General features: G+C 40.6%; 1 protein-coding gene and 1 long non-coding RNA gene across 3 annotated transcripts; one reads left to right on the top strand and one right to left on the bottom strand.

Moving 5' to 3' along the window:
• Positions 1 to 572: 572 nt before the first annotated feature.
• On the top strand, positions 573 to 1,677 carry LOC128490225 (uncharacterized). Its single transcript, XR_008353935.1, has 3 exons — positions 573 to 629; positions 1,158 to 1,264; positions 1,560 to 1,677. It is a non-coding gene; the product is annotated as an uncharacterized LOC128490225 (long non-coding RNA).
• A 3,106-nt stretch (positions 1,678 to 4,783) lies between these two features.
• On the bottom strand, positions 4,784 to 22,384 carry CLPX (caseinolytic mitochondrial matrix peptidase chaperone subunit X). Of its 2 annotated transcripts, XM_053462440.1 has the most exons (14): positions 22,131 to 22,384; positions 16,509 to 16,663; positions 16,310 to 16,424; positions 16,073 to 16,227; positions 14,779 to 14,938; positions 12,382 to 12,423; positions 9,590 to 9,766; positions 9,001 to 9,165; positions 8,508 to 8,596; positions 7,978 to 8,142; positions 7,118 to 7,417; positions 6,674 to 6,766; positions 6,427 to 6,533; positions 4,784 to 6,083 (listed from the first exon to the last, which is right to left on the bottom strand). In XM_053462440.1, the coding sequence occupies exons 1-14, from the start codon at positions 22,186 to 22,188 to the stop codon at positions 5,993 to 5,995; spliced, it is 1,872 nt and encodes a 623-aa protein (XP_053318415.1). In that variant the 5' UTR covers positions 22,189 to 22,384; the 3' UTR covers positions 4,784 to 5,992. The 2 variants fall into 2 exon arrangements, with proteins under 2 accessions (XP_053318415.1, XP_053318416.1); XM_053462441.1 differs by lacking the exon at positions 12,382 to 12,423 and having other exon boundaries at positions 22,131 to 22,383.
• Between the last annotated feature and the right edge of the window lie 229 nt (positions 22,385 to 22,613).

Below are 22,613 nucleotides of genomic sequence, written 5' to 3'. Positions count from 1 at the left end.
TTAAGCGGTTATAGGGGAGCCACTAATGCCCTACATATATACGATACATTTACCATGGGAGTACAATAGGTTTGTTATTTATATAACATGCCATGTGATGCAGTTTGTTGAAAAACATATCAAAACTTTCATTCTTGTCCCTTTTCCGGCAGTACCTGGGATTTGGTATAATCTCCAACATGGACAAATGGCGCTGAGTGGCAGCTGCAGACCTAGCAAATCCAACATGGCATAGTACCTGGAGGAGAGGAATCGGCTGTTTAGACTTGTGGAGGCCAGCTAAATGAGCAAAGTCTTGTTTGCATCGTCTCAGAGCCATGCAATGTGGTGGTGGTGCTGCAGTACCAGGCACAGTTTAGTACGAATAAGGTATGGCTTCAATATTTTGCTCCACATAAGTCCCTGAACCTCTACGGTTTAAGAACAGTATTCATCCGTTTCTTTGCTAAGATGTAATAACCAAAATATACGGATCATTTGTATATTGACAATTTAGATTGATCAGTCTTATAACTATTATTTCCATGTTTGTGCAGTGTGAGTTAAACATCGCTGAAGATGCTTTGAGGGCATTGCCAGACTGGCTCTAGATTGGAAATCTGATGGTTAGGGCCCCCTGGTCTATCATGGTAAGCTATATTCATTAGTAATGATGTAATGTGAGGATTGTGTTGTATAGTTTACAATGTGAAAGAAAAGTGTCCTGTACTTGGAATCCTAGTGTCCAAATGTAGATAAAGGAACTACTGTGGATGACCTCAGATAACCCCAGACTCTGCAGAGCAAAGGCTTGATTGTCTCTGTTATGCACAAATCCATGTAAATATCCACCCTGAACAAACCCCGCCTTACCTTGCATTTAATCCACAGTCCTGGCATTTATTCATTTTATTTTTGATCCAATGGAAGCTACAGACAAACCTCTATAAACATTGACCTTGAATCGGAGACATAGACTTAAAACTTTGCATATTGTCAATTGCTTTTGTACAGTTAAGGGATGGTTAGATTGGAGGAAGGATTATATGCTGTAATCTGCCTAAACATTTAAAACTAGCACGCTAAAAGAATGCCATCTTGCACATTTAAGGCACAGCGTATCTTGATACCGTAATATGGATAACATGGGTTCTTAAGTATCTTTTCTTACTTCCTAGGAAAAACTACTCCTTGAACCAATGTTTGTAGTTCCCAAATATGACATTGTGTGTGTGGAGCTGGACCAGGATGTAGTGGAAGGGAACAAGGAGCCTAGATATATCAGGTAAAGGTCGCTATACTCTTCAGTGCTTGATATTCCGTGAGCTTATAGTGTATGAAAATATGATGTGGGATGTTTTCGGTTTGCCTTTCATCCTAGATTGTGTTTATGAGTTAAGAAAATATTTCAACTTTACACTGTAATTAAAATAGTATCTTAAACCCTCCAGTTGTACAGTCCTTGTGTGTTTCTTTTCTGACCGAAATGTAGTAAGCTCACCAGTAATAGACTGAAGTATTCGAATTTATTGTACTTTTGTTGTAGCAATTTACTAGAGAACAAATGCACTCTCTTTCAGAGCTCAAGAGAAGGAAGTAACAGAAGAGTATGATTCAGGAGTAGAAGAGGAAAGGTGGCCTCGAAAAGCAGATGCTGCAAACAATTAAACCCTGTACTGGTTATCCCTTTTTTAAAACATGTAAATGTCCCCCCCCCCACACACACACACACTTCTAAACCACCCAAACACGGCTTAACGTAGCGTAGTCCCTATCACTATACATTGAGCCAGACATTGATGCGGTGTAGGCCTACCACTTTAGTGCCCCCAGACTCTAGATTGTAAGCTCCTTTGAGCAGGGCCCTCCCCACCTGTTGTTTCTGTATGTCATATTGTTATGTTACATACTACTTATGTCCTATCTACCCATTGTACAGCGCTACAGCATTTGATGGTGCTATATAAAACAAATAATATATATGGCTTTTACCCCTTATATGCCACTCTGCGTCCCAGATATGCCTTATACCCCCTTATTTGCCACTTTGGCTCCCTGATATACCTTATACCCCCCCCCTATATGCCACTCTGCCCCCCCAACTTACCAATGCATCCCCAGGCTTGTGGTGTCTAGTGGGGGCAACTGGTGGACACCTGTGCGACGTGCGTAGACGACCTCCGCTTCTGCCTGGTACTTCCGCCGGGGCTTCTGTCACTGAGCAGAAGGTCATGTCACGCAGGTGCTCCGTCATAGAAGCCCCAGTGGGGGGGGGGGGGCTGGAGAAACCCCAGTGGAAGTTGTTTGCTCTTAAAAAAAAAAAAAACCCTCCTCTTATATTGGAGCAAATACGATACTATAAGATGAAAAAGATGTGTACTTACCTATTTCACAAAACAAGAGGAATAATAATGTGTTCTATCGTTCACAAAGATTGTATAATGTAGAAAATGTATTTTATCTGTAGAAAGTGTTTTTTAAGACAATTAAAATATTTTAAAATTAGAATACTGCAAAGGAAAAATCTGTTAAAGAGAGAGAAGCATTATGCTTGACTGGACGCAATCATCTTGAGAACTTGCAGAAGCAGAGCAAAACGTTCCCTAGTTTCTAAGAGGGGACCTGCCATATTGGGGGGCCAGCAATCTGGGCAATGTTTAGATGGGGATCAAGGTGCTGGGGCATGCCTGGCTGAGGACCGGGTGCTGAGGCATGTTCATCTGGGGACTTGGGTACCGAGGCATGCCTGGCTGGGGACCAAGGTGCTGGGGCAAATCATGTTGCTGCCTTCTGTGGTGAAGGGGTAGGGTGGAATGCATCTTACCATACGTTTAACACCACTTGCAAGGACGTACAGTCAAGCACGGGTTATAATCAAGTCATTGCAAGTCCCCAGGTGTATTTTTTTTTATTATTTATATTTGGCTGGGTGCTCTTATGCCAGTCAGACAATTGCAGATGTGAGACCTACAAAGTACTAGGCCCAGTACTTGCCATCACCTTCAAGCCATTTTACTTTTTGTACCCTTTGTGACTGAGGCTGTTTCAACATTTTTTGCGGTATTTGTTTAGCTCACTCACATAACTACAGGGGTCACGGCGGTCTCAGCTGTGACATGGCCCAGGGTGACCCCTGCACCTCTTGTTCAGGTCTCCTCGTGCCGATTCGAATAGATCAGAAAGGGCTCTTCCGACCTGGCCCACGCCCGATTCACCATGTCTGTTTTTTTTTTTCTCTTTCCAACTAGTCTTTGTCATTGTAGTGAAATTGAAATGTATTTGCCCCCAGTCTTTAATAATTCTTAAACTGGAACCCCCCTTTTTTTTTTTTTTATTAAATAGTTCTAGGTTTTGCATAATATAACACCTTCAGGCAGCAATATATTACATTTGTATGTGTTCTAGTTATTTGTGCCCAATCTACTAGACAAACACCCCGCATCCTCTTCATACTGTCTGTGGACATTACAAATACCCATTCAGAAGGGCGAAAGACCTGAGTATCCAGCCCCCAGAGGAGGCCAGATGAGTCACGTAATACTAAGGTGACCCCACTGTAATAAAGGATCTGGCACACAAAGCATGAGCAGCACTGAAGTCAGGCCTCTGCAAGATAACAGGTGGGGGAGTTCGTTCACTACAACCTGAAACAAGGACAACCCCATACACCAATCAGCCATTATTACATTATGACCACTGGCAGGTGAAGTGAATAACATTGATAATATTGTAATCATGGCACCTGTCAGTGGGGGGGGTATATTCAGCAGCAAGTGAAAATTTTGTCCTCCAAGGTCATGTGTTCGAAGCATTAAAAATGGGCAAGCATAAGGATCTGAGCAACTTTGCCAAGGGTGAACTTATGATGACTAGATCAGAGCATCTCCAAAACTGCAGCTCTTGGGGGGTGCTTATGGTCTGCAGTGGTCGGTCACTCAAATAGCTGGTTCTGATAGAAAGGTGTCAGAACAAGCCGTGCATCGCAGCATGTTGTATATGGGGACCAGTCAGGGTGCCCATACTGACCCCTGTCCACTGCAGAAAGCTCCTAAAATGGGCACGTGAGCATAAGAACTGGCCCATGGAGCATTAAAAAACAAAAAGGTGGCCACATTTTCTTTTGCATCATGTGGCTGGCCGGGTGCACAGCTTACCTGGCGCATGGATGCATTCACGGAGGTCGCACCTCGCAACGTACAGGACTTAAAGGATCTGCTGCTAACGTCTTGGCGTCGGATACCACAACTCGCCTTCCGAGGTCAGGGCTGTTTTGCCAAAGGGGTACGTACGCGATATTAGGCAGGCAGTCATAATGTGATGGCTGATCAGTATATTTTCACTATTAAAGCACAAAGCCCTGGTTTCAGTAGGCAGCTGTGGGTATGCATAGGTAATATCTGCACTGGTGTAGTTAGATACACATTCTAGTTGTGGTTTTAAAACCATGGGAGTGTACCAGAGTCTCTTAAATATATAGACTTTCAAATCAGTTTTGTAAGAAACAAAGTTACCCAGCAACACTATTAAGATGCATCCAGCATCTCTACGCTATGTCCAGGTCCTACCCTCCCCCTTGTTTGAAGATACCTTATAGGCCCAATGAATTTCATAGAAAAGGTAGTCTATTCACAACCCTAGAAAGCCATAAGCTGCCATTACTAGTTTACATATTGAGGATTCCTCTTTATGCATGTGTTCTTTGCACACATCCCTTAAGCTTTTTTACAAAGCAATAATATTTATCAAGACATTTTTTTCAGCATTTGTTTAATTCATTAACACGAACCGCAAAGAAACAAAAACGTTGGATCCTTTAATACCAAACAAACATTTGGCTAAAAGGAACGAAAAATTTTATTCAAGTGTGTTATTGGGGGGTCAACAAGCATCTCCACCTGCCTGAGTGAAATTCTAAAATGAAAAAAAGAGAAAGCGGACAAGCGATTATCTATAACTTAAAAGCAGTCCATATCACTGCTGTAAGGCCTGTCCTTAATATATATTTTTGACAAGTCTCACAGCAGAGGGATTTATTACAAAATCAGCCACATATGATTATATAAAGTTAACCATCTCATTCTTGTCACTCTGGCTTTAGGAAATTCAACGGAAGAGACTTTAAAGTACATTTGCCGTACATAACCTGTTTCTAGAAAGGAAAAATCAGCGTGTTTAATATAGTGGTAATGGATTATGCTAAAAATCAAACCATTCCAGTTTTTAAACAAGCTACAACCTTTTAAAAATGGGTGTAATAAAATAGAAAGAAATAAAAATCACATGAACCCTTTATCTCCCACCCCAAATTAAGGATGCCCATTTGCATCTTCAATATCAAATTCCCAGATTTTTTTTTTCTTTCTTCTCAATGAAAATATGCTCAATCTTAATATCCGAATTGTGGGGGCTTTTAGCAGCATTCAGGGACTGAAGTTATTACCTTGTCTCCTCTGGACTTAAAACGTCACTAGTCACTGCAAAGTATACTCTGGGGACAGAGAAGGCAGGACTCCAACTCGGATCTGTTATCCTGCATTGCTTTAGAGGGGTGTGGGAGGATATTTTACATGATAAAGGGGGTTAAGTTAAGCAATTGAGAGATTTAAATAAACATATTTGTGGACATGAGGCACCTGGCAACGCTCCAACCAGCCTGCACCTTATTTATGGGTCGTGGAACTCTGCATCCTCACTGCAGAATATAATATTTGTGTGTGTTAATCCCAATACTTCAAATGAAATCCAAGAACATTTAAGAAAAAATGTCTCTTTAAAAAAAGCCCCCAAAACTCACTGTACATTGTAACCACTGGACAGAGTATAAATGCCGCCCTGGACTGTAAAAATTAAGTGTTTTTTTTAAAATTGCCTTGCTTGGTATATAATTAAATTTTCATGTTACGCTTCTGGCTAATAAAACAGTTGTTTATTCTGTACTAGTGTTAAGCTGTGTGTGGGCGATCAAAAAAAACCCTTTATGTTTTTTAAAAAAAAGGGATAACCAGTACAGGGTTTAATTGTTTGCAGCATCTGCTTGTCGAGGCCACCTTTCCTCTTCTACTCCTGAATCATACTCTTCTTCTGTTACTTCCTTGTTTTGAGCTCTGAAAGAGAGTGCATTTGTAAGCCAAGAAATTGGTACAACAAAACGTATAGAAATAAGCACAATAAATTCCAATATTTCCACGCAGAAATTCACTCTATTACTGGCGAGCTTACTATATTTCAATCGGAAAAGAAATACAATGCACAAGAGCGAGGACTGCACAACTGGAAGGTTTAAGATGCTATTTTAATTATAGTGTACAGATGTAATATTTTCTTAAGCCATAAGCATAATCTAGGATGAAAGGCAAACTAGAATCATCCCACTGTATCCCGTTTTCATATTTTCATACACTACAAACTCACAGAATATCAGACACTGAAGAGTATAGCGACCTTTACCTGATATATCTAGGCTCCTTGTTCCCTTCCACTACATCCTGGTCCAGCTCCACACATACAATGTCAGAGTTGGGAACTTCAAACATTGGTTCAAGGAGTAGTTTTTCCTAGGAAGCAAGGAAAGATACTTAAGAACCCATGTTATCCATACGTACGGTAGCAAGATACGCTGTGCCTTAACTGTGCAAGATGGCATTCTTGTAGACTGTTCAACACAATCCTCACATTACTAATAAATATAACTTACCATGATAGACCGGAGTCCCCTAGCACCGGTTTTCCGATCTAGAGCTAGCCTAGCAATGGCCTTCAGGGCACCTTCTGTGACGCTTAACTCGCACTGCACAAAAAGGAAAGTATTTATAAGACCGATCAATCACACAATGAATCCAGATGTTTTGTGCATTACATTTTAACATATTAACCAAGAAGCAGCAAAGATATTAAATGAATATTGTTCTTAAATTGTAATGATTTAGGAGCTTTCTATGTACAGGGTGGCAGCTTGTTCTGTCAGATGAGAATCTAGAATACAACATAAGTGTTCAGCAGTAGAATTATTAGAAGGCGCGCTCATTCTGACGCTTCATTAAATATTTGTTTTTTGTCGCTGCACAAGCTGATGTACGCGTAAGCTACTAGACAGGTTCCTGTACTGTACACAGGCTTTCTATAAAACAAAAAAACATACCTTATCCATACTAAAGAGTGCCTGGTACTGCGGCACCACTGCATTGCGCGGCTCTGTGAGAATGCGGACAAGAGTCTGCTCATCTAAACTGTGGAGAGGAACCACTACAGGCAGACGGCCAACAAACTCGGGGATCATGCCAAATTCAATGAGGTCCCTGGCCTCCACATGCCTCAGCAGCCTATCCTTCTCCTCAAGGTCTTGTACCGCATTGGATTCCGTACTGGTGTTTGCTAGGTCTGCAGCTGCTGCTGCCCGGCGTCCTTTGCCCATGTTGGAGATTATACCAAATCCCAGGTACTGCCGGAAAAGGGACAAGAATGAAAGTTAGGTTCAGTTTCTGTGAAGAATCACACACAGGGTTCCAAAAGAAGATGGGTTTTCTCCTGACTCTAGATGTCACACATATCAGAGGTTCCCGTTTTTATTAATACATACAGTCTCTATGTTTTTGCAGATCTTCCAAACCACAGTAAGAAAGGATAGACAATCGCAGGAGTCCAGCATTTTAAGATCACACTACTATGAAGATTAGTATGTTCACCTCAGGTAATACAGCTAGATTAAATCCTTGGGAATAAATGGCATAGATCCTAAATGATTATTTATAACAGACTTAAACCTAACAAAGTTATAGGACATTTGTAGTTAATAGCTTATATAATTGGATTTCATTTTAAACAGATATTTAATCTATTAAGACTGGTACTGATAACCGAACCCCATGAACAGCATTCGGTTAATATACAGTTACATAGTAGCAGTCATTAAGGTTAAGGGGAAAAAAAACCAAGTCTATCAAGTTCAACACCATGAGACTGATACAGTTAGAGAAATACACAGTAAGAACCAAGTCTAACCTTCTCATTTTTCCTTCTGCTGATGATCCTGTCGAGACCATTAAATGCGCCGGATGCCACAAAGAGAATATTAGTTGTGTCAACTTGTACAGTTTCACCTCGCAGTTTTCTAGAATTTTTCTCTGGAACATTCACAATGGTGCCTTCCAGCAATTTCAGCAAACCCTGTTTCCAACAGATAATATAAAAACACTGCAGCTCTTCTGGCGCAAAAAGACCCGTGTTCAAAACCACCAATCAATGACTTGTGACAAGGTGGGGACTAGCATTTGGCTAAATACAACATAAATAAAATGTAAAAGTCTGATATAGAATAGTTCATGTCCATAAACATTCAAAAGGTGCACAAACTTTACACTTACGGTTGTACCATTGTTCGATGGATCAGTGTGTTATACCTTACAATGCAGTTTTAAAGAGTGTTATTTCTGCACAATTCTATTATAACCCAAACAAATTAAATCACGTAACTCCCTTTTCTGCATATTCGAACTGCGCTTACTCCTGTACCGATGATTCAGGACACGCACCTGTTGAACTCCTTCTCCTCCAACGTCTCGCAGCTGATGGATACCTGGGACACTGCCAATCTTGTCAACCTCATCCAAGAACACAATTCCTGCCCAGAAGAACAAAAAGGCATGTTAAGAGCTCATGAATCGCTAGGTCTACAACAGGCATTGCAAAAACAGCAGCAGTTGTCTACATCGCATCATCTGGAAATTAGCTTTAATAACCTAGAAGCCTCATTTTCTGATGTGCAACAGCATCAGATTTCAACCAATACAAACGCCCATGTGAGATTATTTACAACTCGGAGGCAAGTCCACAGACTTCTCTTGTTGAATACATTCTGAAAAATAAATGAGTGGGCCCCATACCAGAACAGCCATAAACACCACACGGGCTGAGGAGCGTTGTCCATAAGGGAAATGGAACTGCAGGGCAATATAGCTAAAGATAACACTGTAAGCAAACTTCTCCTAGTAACTGCTGCCAAATGCTCTCTGCTCACACACATACCTTGCTGTGCCTTTTCCACATTGTAATTGGCATCTTGAAGCAGTTTGGCAACCACAGACTCAATGTCCTCGCCCACATAGCCAGCTTGGGTCAAGGTAGTGCAGTCACATATAGCAAAAGGGACATCCAAGCATTTCGCTAAAGTCTGCGCAAGAAGAGTTTTACCTACGAAACAGAGTCCATCAGAACAACGTCTTATTTACAATTTCACCCCGAATGTACAGTTATTTTTGTTATGCAATACTGCGATCAAATAAAACATACGGTATAAGAATTAGGCAGATGTTCAAAGCCTACAGACATTTGTCAGCGAAAACAAGTAGAGTTCTCTAAATAGACCATTTCAGACAGACAGACACTTTAAGAGAGTTATTTCATTATTTACATACTGTATTTAAGCACCCACAGTAAACCTAACACTTCTATAAAGCTGCGGATAACACTGAAAAGATTTAGTAAATATTTAAAAGTTTATAAAGGTGTATTATGCTGTTACTCTAGCTTTTAATGCATCTCCCCATAGGCATAAGCCTTGCTGCCCCGTAGCATTGCCATATAAACCCCCCAGGGGCCGGTGAGCCCAGCATACCGGAGCCTGTCGGACCCAGCAGCAAGATGTTGCTTTTCTCTAGCTTTATGTCATCGTTGTTCGAGTCGAGCACTTCGCCTCCTCGCCTCTCCTGCGGCATCTGCTGGTTTACTTGCTGTTGCATGGATGCACCCAGAGCATTGCCATGTGGATTAATTCCAGCAATCTGTAGTAGTTCTGATAAACAGGAACACGTATGGTGATTAATGCCAAACACACAATGTAGTTTCCATAACTCACTGAGAAACCCACAGAATAACCACACCGTGAATCCAATACTATTTGTATTTTTGTCACGTCTTCATCCATGGACTGCAGCCAAAAACACAGCAGTATTTTTGTAAACCATAAAGCAGGATTCATTTTGATGCAAAGCTCTGTTTGTCTTATAGAGAAGGCATTAAGCTTAGGGCTCAAAATCTGCTGACCGCTGCATAAGAGTCACAGTGTAATAGCGACGTGTTTAAGGAATCAGTCCCAAAAAAACAATGTAATGATTTTCTAATTTACTTTCACTCTGCACTAGAAAAAAAACATTCCAGAACGTGCTCTTAACAGCATTAAACATTCTCAACAGAAAAACAGTTTGGATAAAGATGCAAACAAAGATGCTTGAAATATAAATCACATATTTAAGTGTTGGCTATTAAAGTGCTCTTAATGTACATATGCTAGCAGGACATATTGAGGTAAAGAGTATATATCGAGTGACTTATTGATTCCTGTGAAAACATGTTGGATTTGAATGACCTCCGTCGTCTTGTGAATTGTTACAGGTTTCCATACACAAAATGTTTTCTGAACAAATAAGATTTTTTTATTAAAAGAAAAACAAAAACACATAACAGTAAGAGTCAAGTGGACCTGAGTTGTGCTCCAAACACATAAGACTATCCCAATCTTAGAGTAGCTCATGTCCTTAAAACACATGGTTTTGCGAGTAACTCTCTGTGTGTACCAAGTCATTCTCAGAATAAATTTTGTGTTTGCACACAAACATTTTTCTACTCCCCAGCGGAAAGCCATATGTAAAACTGAGACATCAGGTTGCTACAAATAGGCCTGGCCTGGATCATACCAAAGGCATTAACAGGTCATATCAAGTTCGTCACCACTCCTGTTTACAAAAGCAATCACCAATATACTTGGACAGATGCCGTTAGTATTTTTTTCTTTTTAATTAATCTTTGTAAAGAGATTAAGTAAATAAAGCCCCTGTAATTTATTTGCCAATGCTCATTTCCTCCTGGACAACTTCAGGTCCATACTGCTCTAATGAGATCCTCACTTATCAATGGGGGGCGAAGTGAACAGCAAATTCGCTATAGTTTACAGGAGAGAATCCCCCGCCCCTTGGGAGACAACTTTAGGATGCCGGCAAACAGACACCAATCCAAACACACTCCCCACCACTGAGATCTCAAACATACACACTATGCTCAGTCACACACACACTTTCCATGATCAACGTACTCTCTTTAACAAGAGAACACCATCCATTGCAAAAGATGTGGACCATCCTGCAGAGCTCTGACACTGATGGAAGAGCCCAGATGCCTTACATGGCTCTCTTTCAATATAGGAGTATGGGAACGCTGCACTCTTACCATTATTCTATATGGCTACATAACTGCAAGATTCCCCTGTTATAATACAGCTTTAGTTGCGACTTGTGTGTAAAATTAATTTTATTGCATTTTCCACCCTAGGCTCTCCCTTGTTTGCCAGTTTTGCTTAAATATATGTATATAACCCAGGATAGCTCTGTTCTGTCAGCTTTTGCTCTACTTCCATCAGGGATTGCCATCAAAAAGATGCAAACCAAACTGTGTGTGCATGATATTTAGAGCCAGTCATCATTTCATATGCCCCATCACACTCCGACCAACAATAATCCTTGCCTGAGCCATGCCATCTATATTACGAGCATCCTTCACTATTTTTCATACATATGCCCTCATACTTGTGTTTACTATAAGATGTGTTGCAGTACTGTTGCCGCTATCAAACACTCAGGTGTTATACCTGCATTAAAAACCCATTAACCCTTCTTGCATCAAATCCTCAATGACCTCACTCCATACTTCAAAGCACTGAAGTGTGTTGTACATATTACACCTGATAGCGGTGTATTTTCTTCTTAGCAAACCGGTCTATTGCAACCATTCCTTCAGCATTTCCTGGCTGTAACTTCTCATTTATAAAAACATTCCTTCAGACCGAAAATCAAATCCATTGAGCCAAGTACCATACAGGTAGTTTTATATAACATTCAAATACCTAGTTTGGTAAATCATGACCTACACAACCATACTATCTCACAAGCTGGCAAGCGTTTGGACGGACTATTAGACGGATCCTTATTTAAAAGAGAAGCATGGTTCATAACTTTAAGAGCATCAGAGCTCTATGTCTGTTGGAGATTTATCAAGGCCAGTCCTATTGAGTAGTGTGAATCAAAAGAAAAACATTAAATTGTTTCCTGCTTTATAATTTGTATAACCATTTACATAATCAAGCTAGAACAGATAAGAAACGTGTCCAATCCGAAGGGTTATGTTTCTAACTCTATAAATACGTTAGGGCTCCACAGAGGTGATACATGGAGAGCTCGGTGTAATCGAGGTGCCCTATGCCTTGAGCAAACATGAACCCCAAGTGATCAGAGGGGGAAAGGCCTGTAGTGGCTCATCTAACGCTTCATCTAGCAGGAAGCATGGAGATTCTGGCTAGATGGAAGTGTTCGACGAGACGGACACCGTGAAAAGGATGTGAGATGAGAAGCCACTTACTTGTGAATCTGTACTCATCCTCCCGTCTTCTCATCTCTAACTCTACAGAGAGGGAATTAAAACAGTGATATGAAGAGAAAGTGAACTGCCTGGTTATGATACAAAGTTATATTTACAAGCTCCTGCAGTCTAGTGTGGCTTCTTCCCTATACAATTTTTACATGAAATGGGGTGAAAAAAAGAAAAGCGGCCTTTGTAATTTTAATGCTGATGCAGCGCGATCTTTATGAGTGATGGCTCTCACGTCACAAAAACTACCCTACACTAATTAAGGCTGTGTTTAAAAACCTATACATTTTGTCACATCGCATACAAGGGAGTGCTACTTTAAACTAAAAATCTGCACATCAAAACATACATATAAAAGTGGCCCCACTGTTCAGATGACCCTTCAGTTACTATGGGAACACACAACCTTCCACTAGAATCACTTTGTATAGCTATTTTGAACGTTTTGGGATCTTTATGAAGATACCAATGCACTGAATACAACATTAAAGTACTTTTGGGTCTTGTATCAAGTGACAGCAGAAGGAAGGTTCGATGTTGGACTTTGTTGTCACTTGAAAAAGAAGTATATTAAGAAACTGATCTGTCTCTGCTCGCATACAGTAAAGTATCACATACTCAAACAAGTTTCGTAAAGTCCATCTTCACAGAAGGAACATCGGGCATTGTCTCTGAATGTGGAGATGGCCACGCGTTGAAGGACCAGCATATAACTGACCAAAGATTAAATTCCCTTTCCACATGGACTACATCTGTACAAACATCATGCTTGTTTGTCAATCTCAGAAAAAGATTGCCATACATACATGAACGGTGGTGCGAAGGGAACAGAGTGCCTGTCGTTGACCTCCCTTGCAGTTTTGGGGAGGGAGGCAAATAGAAGATTCCACCAAATTATCAGGCTAGAGACTTTTCAGGTTTTCACACTTATTCGCCCCACTATGTATTTCAACACACAGCAAAACCCAGTCATCTGCCAGCATGACCGGCGGCTCACAGAGAATAAGCATGCACGGATAACATGAGCAAAGGTGAATCTGTTAACTGGGAAAGCACAGAACGTTACACTACAGGAACCTCGTATAAAATTCTCTCCACATTAGCTGAAACTGCATTTTTTTTTTTTAAGCATTCGAGACTTTTTTTGCGGAAATAAAAAAAAAAAAAAAAAAGAATCGAAGAACAAAGATCCAGTGTATTTCGGAGACAGCAATCCTCAAGTCAATATTCTGTTCAACTTTTGATGAACACCAAGCAACATGTATCTATCAACAATCATTTTGTTCTAAACACAAACCTAACATTTTAGAATTTTTTTTAAATAAAATGTAATGTATTTTTTAGACAATATGTTGGGGGGGGCAATGTCATATTACCTGTATGTTCTCCATGCATATCTATCTATATATACACACACACAGTATTATAAAGATTTCTAGTTGATCTGGTACTTCCTGATGGCTTGTCAAGCTATGGGGGACAGAATACACAGTACCCACACACAGATTTTAAAAAAAAAAAAGTTACTCAATATATGAGAAACCTGTATTATAATAAATATAGCAAATGCTGAACAAAATAGTATATAAAAACTGTAAAAATCAACCCAGTTACCAGCACATACAAACCAAGGTAAATATGCATATGTACAATAACAAAAAATGAAGGGGTTAGGGTAAACAATAGTTAATCGAGACATTTGAAAATGAGTGTGCAATACAACAACCTATTCAGTTTAATGTAACATGACCCAGAAGTGGCATGATTTGGACCACTTATTTTCGGTACTATAGAACTCGTGAACTGAAACTCAGTTACACAGGATCAACAACGGCATCCGGTTAATCTATTTACCTTTCTAAACAGCCTTAAGTAGTGTAAAACGGTTTTCAGCTTAGGTTAAGCATCAGTGTGAAAAACATATATGTTTTAGGCGTGATAGAAATTCAGTTTCACAGCAGAGCGAAACCTATTACACAGCTGTAAACAACGGCCCACCGTTACATTGTAACAGACAGCACTCGGCCCACCGTTACATTGTAACAGACAGCACTCGGCCCACCATTACATTGTAACAGACGGCACTAGATTGTTCTGCGCAAAACATGGGAAATTCTTACACACCATAGAAGCTTGAAGTCTTGAAGCTTAAAGCAATTTACACAATGATCAAAGCACCATTTAATAATCTGACCTTTAGTCAGCTTTCCAGGTAGGGTATATGGGTAATTTTTTATACATAAAATACCAAATTCTTAAGAGCTAAAACCAAAATACCAGATGAAAATATTATCAGACGAACAGAAGCCAGGTTTCAATCACTTATCGATCATAGAGGTCCTTGAACAGCCTACGGTTAATTGGCAGTAGTAGGGAAAGCACAAGTACCTCTTGGGGTTAAGGAGGCCTGTTTCTCCACCTCTGCTTGCTGTCTGACTGTTGCCGGGATATTGTTGTATATTCGTTTATAATGATTGTACACTGCCACAGAAAGCACCTTCTTTGCAAAAGACTGCCCCACCACGTACTTGTCGAGGTAGTTGTAGATCTACAGAGGAAAAGCAAGCAGATTAAAGAACGTGTGTGCAGCCGGTGGATTAATACTACGTGGAACACGTAACAGTCCATCAGCATGCATGAGAAACACAATCATAGCTTTTCACAAACAACTGATAGATCTCTACCACCTTGACAGTTTTGTAAGGTCAATATATCCTTCCTTATACACAAGAGGCAAAGGTTTTAGCTCAATTTATTTAGCTGGCAAAAAGACATTTGGAAATCTCTATAGCATTTTATGAGCTTTCATCCAAGATTAATTCCCATGTTGAACGGCAGAAAAATGATGTCATGGCCTGTTGAAGAAGTCGACTCCTCAAGGTATAGGAATTCTTGAAGGTAGTGCTCGTACCATAAATACATTGCAAAGCAAAAGGCGGAAACTCAGTGACCAGGTTGGCAGGATCATTCACACAAGTTAAAGTAACCTGCTGGAGAATTATCACCGATAAACCCACTTTTGTCCTCATTCTGCTGAATAAGTCATGGACATGATAATTCACAGATCAGTCACCATGATGAATCATGAAGTGGTAGCCTCTCACGCTTTGATGAAAATCAAACACCAAAAAAAAAAAAAAATCTATGGAACTCCCACCTTAACTATATAGAGAATGGTTATTAGGCATTTGTAATTAGGCTTGTAAACAGTAACTATCATTTCTGTTTTTCACACGAGTAAGTCTACCCAAGTTCCTGCTCTGAGAAACCAGCAGCGCCTATCGCACCACACGTGATGCAGTCTGCAACGTAAATATTTATGCCTCAAATAACCGTCATATTTAAAGACGCATTCTGGTGGTTTTGCAGTAACAATCGCTCTAGATTCACATCCAGAGGTTGACATCCGTTCAGTGAAGTTCTGCCCCTTAGTATCTAACAAAGGCAATGCTCAACTGTAGCAAATGTTAGATGTACTGCATGTAAATCGCATTGGAAAAGCAGGTACTAAGGGACACATGCAACGTTTTATATACACGTTCCTGCTCTTCTACTAATGCGTACTTCGCTCACATTGCTGGACGCCCATGCTGACAGCTACAGAATATGGAACTAAAGAAAACCATACAAAGGCCACTAAATGGAACTGCAACTGTAAAGGGGTGGGGGGGGGGGGTCGCACCTTTTTTGGTGGAGGTGGAGGTTTTTGTTGGAAGGCCAGTTTCACAGCTTCAGCAGCAGTCTCTGGTTCCTTGTTGATTGTTTTCTTTGAATCCGATTCAGAAAGGACAACAAAGAAATGATGACATTTCTCACACTTTACAAACCGGGTGGACGCTGTAAGGCGAAAATAGGGGAGATAATTAACGCGTTGTATTCATTGTAAGTAGCAAAACAGAGAAGTTTACCAGCAACTTACAGACGAATGTTTCCACATGGGTGCATAGGTCTCCACACTTTGGGCAGCGCAACTGATTTCCTCCTTTTCCAGAATTCCCAGAAGACTTCTTACTGCCGCCCTCGCTCACAGATTTCTGGAGATTAGAATGTATTATTTTATTATTTAAGCGTTAATTATTAAGGCTGGCTACGAGAAGCAGATCATCAGAACAAGTTACCTTATCTCCGGACCCATCTTTGCTGGCACCATCTTTAGCTGAGAAGCATGCAGCTGTTGCCGAAAAGGTTCTCAGTGTTACCTGCTGCAGGACGTAGGTCTCGAAATGTCTTGATTTTCTAACCACAGACACATGACCCCTGCCACATATGATACCTGAAAGAATAGAATTTAACAATATATTTTAGACCACATTTATGTCCAACTCCTCCATTTACCCATTGGATACCTACTGGCCATTTCAAATTGCATATTGCAGGTTTATAGAAAATAATATTTACAGTGCATAATGAGAATTGCTTCCCGTTTATAACCAATATAAAAACATTATTGTCTCCTATCAGCATGTAACCGATATGTAGCGTTAGCTACAGCTGCTACAAAGACAGATGAGCACAATTAGGCAGGTTGTATTTTTCAGGATTAATTCTTGTTTATTATTGAACAACTACAGTGCTCTTGGTCAATCCAAAATGTTAAGAATGAATATTTAAGAAAGTAAAAGCGCAGTTTTGGCTGTTTTAGGAGAATATGTACGTGTGCAAAATTATTGGGCAACTATTAGTGCACACAATTATTATGCAACTAAATGAAAAATGACAATTTTCCCATCTTACCTGTTTATTTTCATCTATTACAAGTGAGTAGGGCTGCAACTAACGATTTTAATAATCGATTACTTGGCCGATTTTTTTTGGATTAATTGGATAAAAAAAAATGCAAATTTTTCATTTAAAATAATGTAATGAACAAACAGCAGAGTAAAAAAAACTTAAAATTTACACTTTCATCTCTATCACGATGGCATTTCTCTATTCACCTTCTTATTTTACCGACATAATAAAAGCTACAAGATCCCAAACACAGTGTTTCTCAAACGAGGTTTTAATGCTTTGTTATTAGTAAATATTAATTCATATGTTCACAATATTTTCATATTTAATAAAAACTATGACAACAAAGCCTCTTGTTTATATTTTCTTTTATTTGCCAAACTGCCCCCCAGTTATGCACATCTGACCCTCAGCCTGCCACTCTGCCCCCATATATGCCAGAGATTCCACTGTGGCCCCTGATATGCCACTCCACTCCCTCTTATATGCCCAACACCACCCTGAAATTCATTATACTCCCTGATTCACCACTCTGCCACCCCAAGATATGCCACTCTGAAATTCATTATACCCCCATACACCACTCTGCCACCCTGAAGTTCATTATACCCCCCATACACCACTATAACTCACCCATAAACCACTCTGCCTCACCCCCCCCATACACCACTCTGCCTCCTCCCCCCTCCCATACACCACTCTGCCTCTCTCCCCGACTCCCTGTGTCTTGTGGGGGGTGAACCGCATAGCACAGACACGCACCAGCTGACAGAGAGGATGATCCTCTGCAGGAGACCTGGCTTCTCCTCTCTGTCAGCCAGTGGGGGTCTGCACGATGTGCACAGACAGCCTCCATTACTCCCCTTCACTTCCGCTGGGGCTTCTACAAAGGAGCTACGATGAAGGTCATGTGATGCTGGCGCTGCATCGCACGGACACCCACCAGCTGACAGAGGGGAATTCAGGTCCCCTGCAGCGTTGCGGGGGATCTGGATTCTAGTGTTATAATCCGATCTCTGTTTGAGGTCGGATTATAGAAGGAGGAGTTTTTTGAAAAAAAAAAAAAACAACTTTATAAATTGATAAAAATCAATTCGACCAATCGATAATGAAAATAGTTAACAACGGTTTTCATTATTGATTTTATGGATTAGTTGTTGCAGCCCTACTCCATAGTTGCCCTATGAAACCACTGTAGTTCTTGCCATCAGCTTGTGGATTGTACTTAATTATTTTATTCGCACACAGATATTGTTTGCCACAGTAAGATTCTGAAAAGTTCTTATCTGACTTATAACGGGTAGTCGCAGGTTGATACTTGGCTTGTGTGCTCGGCTCATGTGGGATTCTGTATTCTGCTGCAATGACACTTTAATTCCACTACGGGACAAAGCAAGCGTCCTCGCACAGTGGAGGGGAAGAGAAGCATCGCTCGGGCATTTTGTGTATGCACATTAAACAAATGTCTTATTTTGGCAATCATTTTTTTAAAGAAAATATTTGACATTAAATAGTGTTTAACCCAAAAACAGTCAAACCACAACTAAAACTGCATTTTATTTTTCAAAATCAATGATCACCTCCTAAGCTGAAAGGGTGAAATACCTCGATAGCGAACGCATGAAAAATTACCACCACAAACTTTGACACAATGGCTGGTGGTAGAATTGGTGCATGTAAAGAGATAAAATATCACCATCTGAAATACCTTGGAGTGTCTAGTTTTCAATAATATATGATTTGATGGGATAAATTGAACTGACCGGCTCCCAAATGAGACATGGGGGTAGAAGGACCAGATGTCAAAGTTCCAAGTTAAAACATTTGCTCGTCCCAAATGTGGCATTTTACCTCCAAAAAACCTGACAAACCCATGGGCAGTATAAGTGTACTCAGGAGATGTTGCTGAAGGCATAATGGGTTGTTGTTTGACAGTGACGTATACCAGGAGCTGTACATCCATACCTGAAGTACAACTTGCGTGAAGAAAAATAAAATGGCAAAGGCTGGTGGTAGAATCTCAAGAATGGAAAAGGTTCAAATACCAGCATCTGATATACCTTTTTTTACAAATATATGGTTTGATGGGATAAATTGAATTAGCCAGCTTCAAATATGCCCCAAATAGCATATGGGGCAGAATGGCCAGATTTGGAAAGGAAATTGTTTCAACATAGCAATATGCTACTTGTACTTGCCATATAACTTGCAAAAAAAAAAAAAAACTAGGACCGCAACAACGAATCGATAAAATCACTAATAACCGATTATGAAAATAGTTGTCAACGATTTTCATAATCGATTAGTTGAATCGATTTATAAAATAAAATAGAGATCGGATTATAACTCTAGAATCCAGATCCACCGCCGAGCTGCAGGAGACCTGGATCCTCTCTGCCACCCGATGAGGGTCTATGCAAAACGCGCAGACATCCTCCGCTTCTCCCCCTCCGCTGGGGCTTCTATTACTGAACCCGGCGTCACGTGACCTTCCGGTGTGGCTTCCTTCATGGAAGCCCCAACAGAAGTGGAGGGGAGAAGTGGAGGCTGTCTGCGCGCATCGCACAGACCCCTACCGACTGCCAGAGAGGATCCAGGTCCCCTGCAGCGCTGCAGGGGATTTGGATTTTAGTATGCAATGTGCGCAACCTCCGCTACTTCCCTTCACTGCCACTTCCACCTTCCCCACCAAGGGTTAATATATCAACAGAAGAAAAATGTGCATTCTTTAATTTGTGTGTTTTTATTTTTGATTGCTGTAATATTTGATTTATTGTCCATATATTTATATTGTATTGTATATTTATTTTTTGTCTATATTTATTAAAGCATATATTTTTATACCTATTTTAGCGATGTCAGTTTTTCTTATATTGGGGGGGCATAAGACATATCAGGGGGCACAGTGGCATAAAGGGGCTATAAGGCATATCAGGGGGCACAGTGGCATAAAGGGGCTATAAGGCATATCAGGGGGCACAGTGGCATCTCAGTGGCATATAGGGGTAAAAGGCATATCATGGGGCATGGTGGCATATCAAGGGTAAAAGGCATATAGGGGGCTATAAGGCATATCAGGGGGGCACAGTGGCATATCGGGGCACAGTTAAACAGTTCTCCAATTGCACTTTTTTTAGCCCCTTTACACTAGAATTGATGGCACCAAGAAAGGCTGGTTTGAATTTAAAATAAAAAAATAAAAAGGGTTATAATGCAGACTTCTATTCACCCACTACACCACTAAAATATGCAAGTAGGGGAGGCATACATTGTGAAATCTGTTCATAAACCGTATTAACACACATTTCAAGCACAGACTGCAAATTAAAGTAAACTACCTTTGTACAGCTCAAAATGCCACTTGGCAAATATAGAGATCATACAATAGCATCTGACACAGCAACCGATGACAGAACTACGGACACGGACTATGTTATACGTCTGCTTATTTCACAACAAAACATACCCATACACACACACACACACACACACACACACACACACACACGGCAGGGTGGGACGCACTGTCCATACACTTCCATGTATAGATCTTAACAGGTTATTGATTTAATAAAACTAGCTTGTTATTTTTGTTTTTTTCCCATTCCAGTATAAGTGTACTGGAAAGTGTTTAAAAGTAAAGTAGTGTTATGTCTATGACAGATCTCCTATCACATACTACAGAACACAACGCTTTGTCTAAGTGAACGCACACCGTTAAGTGCTGACACAATGCTCTTAACGCTACGGTGACAAGTCTACTGTAGCTTTCCGATGTTTTAAACTTTTTTTTTTTTTTAGTTTTTACTATAAATAAGGGGAAAGCACTAAGTTTCCTAACAGCCGCTTTCTATCCCTGAACTCCTCAATCCACATTGCTAAGACTAATAGAAGACTATTAAAGCAAGCAGCGCTAGGTCTCTGTTCACCCTCTTCCCGTTACCCTATATTTATCTGTAGAGCGCTAGTATGTTTTATAGCACTGTTACATACCACGACTGTCCTATATGTAACAAAGTCCACTGAAAATAACACGTTAAGACATGTTTGTACACAAGGAGACGAGGGACACCCTTTCCTTTATCACTAAGTAGCAAAATCTGCTGGCATTACATAAGTGAAAAAAACGCCAATATTAATAAAACAACTAACTATTGCCTAGAAACTTAATGGAATATGTTCATGTAACGTCTTGAACAAGTACAAGATTGCCGCTGTATTTTGAGGCTTAACATCCAAGTGCTAATTTCCAACCAAATACTGTTGTTGTTTTTTTTTTTTTTTACATAAGCTCGCTCGTCTGGTTATCTTCCTCGGTCAGTTCTAGTTTTGTCGTACCTTTGGGTGTTTGTACTGTAAGAAGGGCTGCGGAAATTTTTTACGCTATCCAAGACATAATAATAATAATAATAATAAATGGTAACACATACAGAGTTAAGGAAGTAATGTGATCAGCACTATATCGTTACAGAGTCAGAGTGTAAACGTATGACATTGCAACACAACAAAAACCACCGTGATGTATAAAGTTAACCCCGTGCGCATTAACAGTTATAAGATTGATAGCGGATAGAAAGATTAAACCAATCCAATCTCAGGTAAAGAATTTATTAAACTAGTGGAATATTAGCAATATTATCCAAGCGCCGCGGAACTTGTTAGCGACATATAAAAAAAAAAAAAAAAAACAAGAGAATATTCTAAACGGATAAGACCATTTTGGCTGTTTGCACAACCTGTTAAGTCACCTTGACATGTCATACACAAGTGAACATTTGTTAATATGTGTCAATGAGCGTTAACAAGTGTCGATGTGTGTGTTTGCGTGTGTTACAGCGAGCGAATATCTCAGAAGCCAGCGATTTACTTTCCCTCACATTTCGCGATACTTATCAGAGCGCATGCAGAGGAAGCGCTAGCTCAGCAAATGTGACAGCCCCTCCGTGCTAAGCGGCCCCCCGCTCGGACTAATAGAATGCGAGGGAGGCCGCGACCCCCAAAACACTCACCTCTGTGTAGCGAGCAGGTGATAATCCTGGCAGCATAGGAACAGCCGGGGCCGGGCATGGTCCCGCCGCTGCGCCCGAACACCTGGTGGAAAGCGAGCGGTAACGGTCCCGGGAAGCACTGGGTTCTGTTTCGCTATCGCCAAACTAGGTTAAGTGACGAAAACAGGGAAGAAGTCGCCGTAGGTAAATAGCAGGGCCCAAATAACAACCTAGAGTGTCGTCAGCCAGGCGGACGACAAGCGAATAGCCAATCCTAAGGCCGGCACGGAAAAAAGTGACGGGACGTCTGCGTCTCACGCCTCAATTTCACCTCTACGTCAAGGCGTTTAAGGAAGCGTGCGTTTCACGAAATAACCCGTCCGAGAGGCCACTTTGAAGATACAATATGGAGGGTGGAGGCCATTTTTGTCCCTGGTAAACATAGCGTCTGGAAAGTTATATCGAAAGAAAGCGGGGAAAGACGATATTTGCTTCATGAAAACA

The sequence above is a fragment of the Spea bombifrons genome, chromosome 4, assembly GCF_027358695.1.
Source record: "Spea bombifrons isolate aSpeBom1 chromosome 4, aSpeBom1.2.pri, whole genome shotgun sequence".
Taxonomy (NCBI): Eukaryota; Metazoa; Chordata; class Amphibia; order Anura; family Pelobatidae; genus Spea; species Spea bombifrons.
The sequence above is the reverse complement of the archived record's forward strand: the minus strand, read 5'-3'. Positions and strand labels throughout refer to the sequence as shown.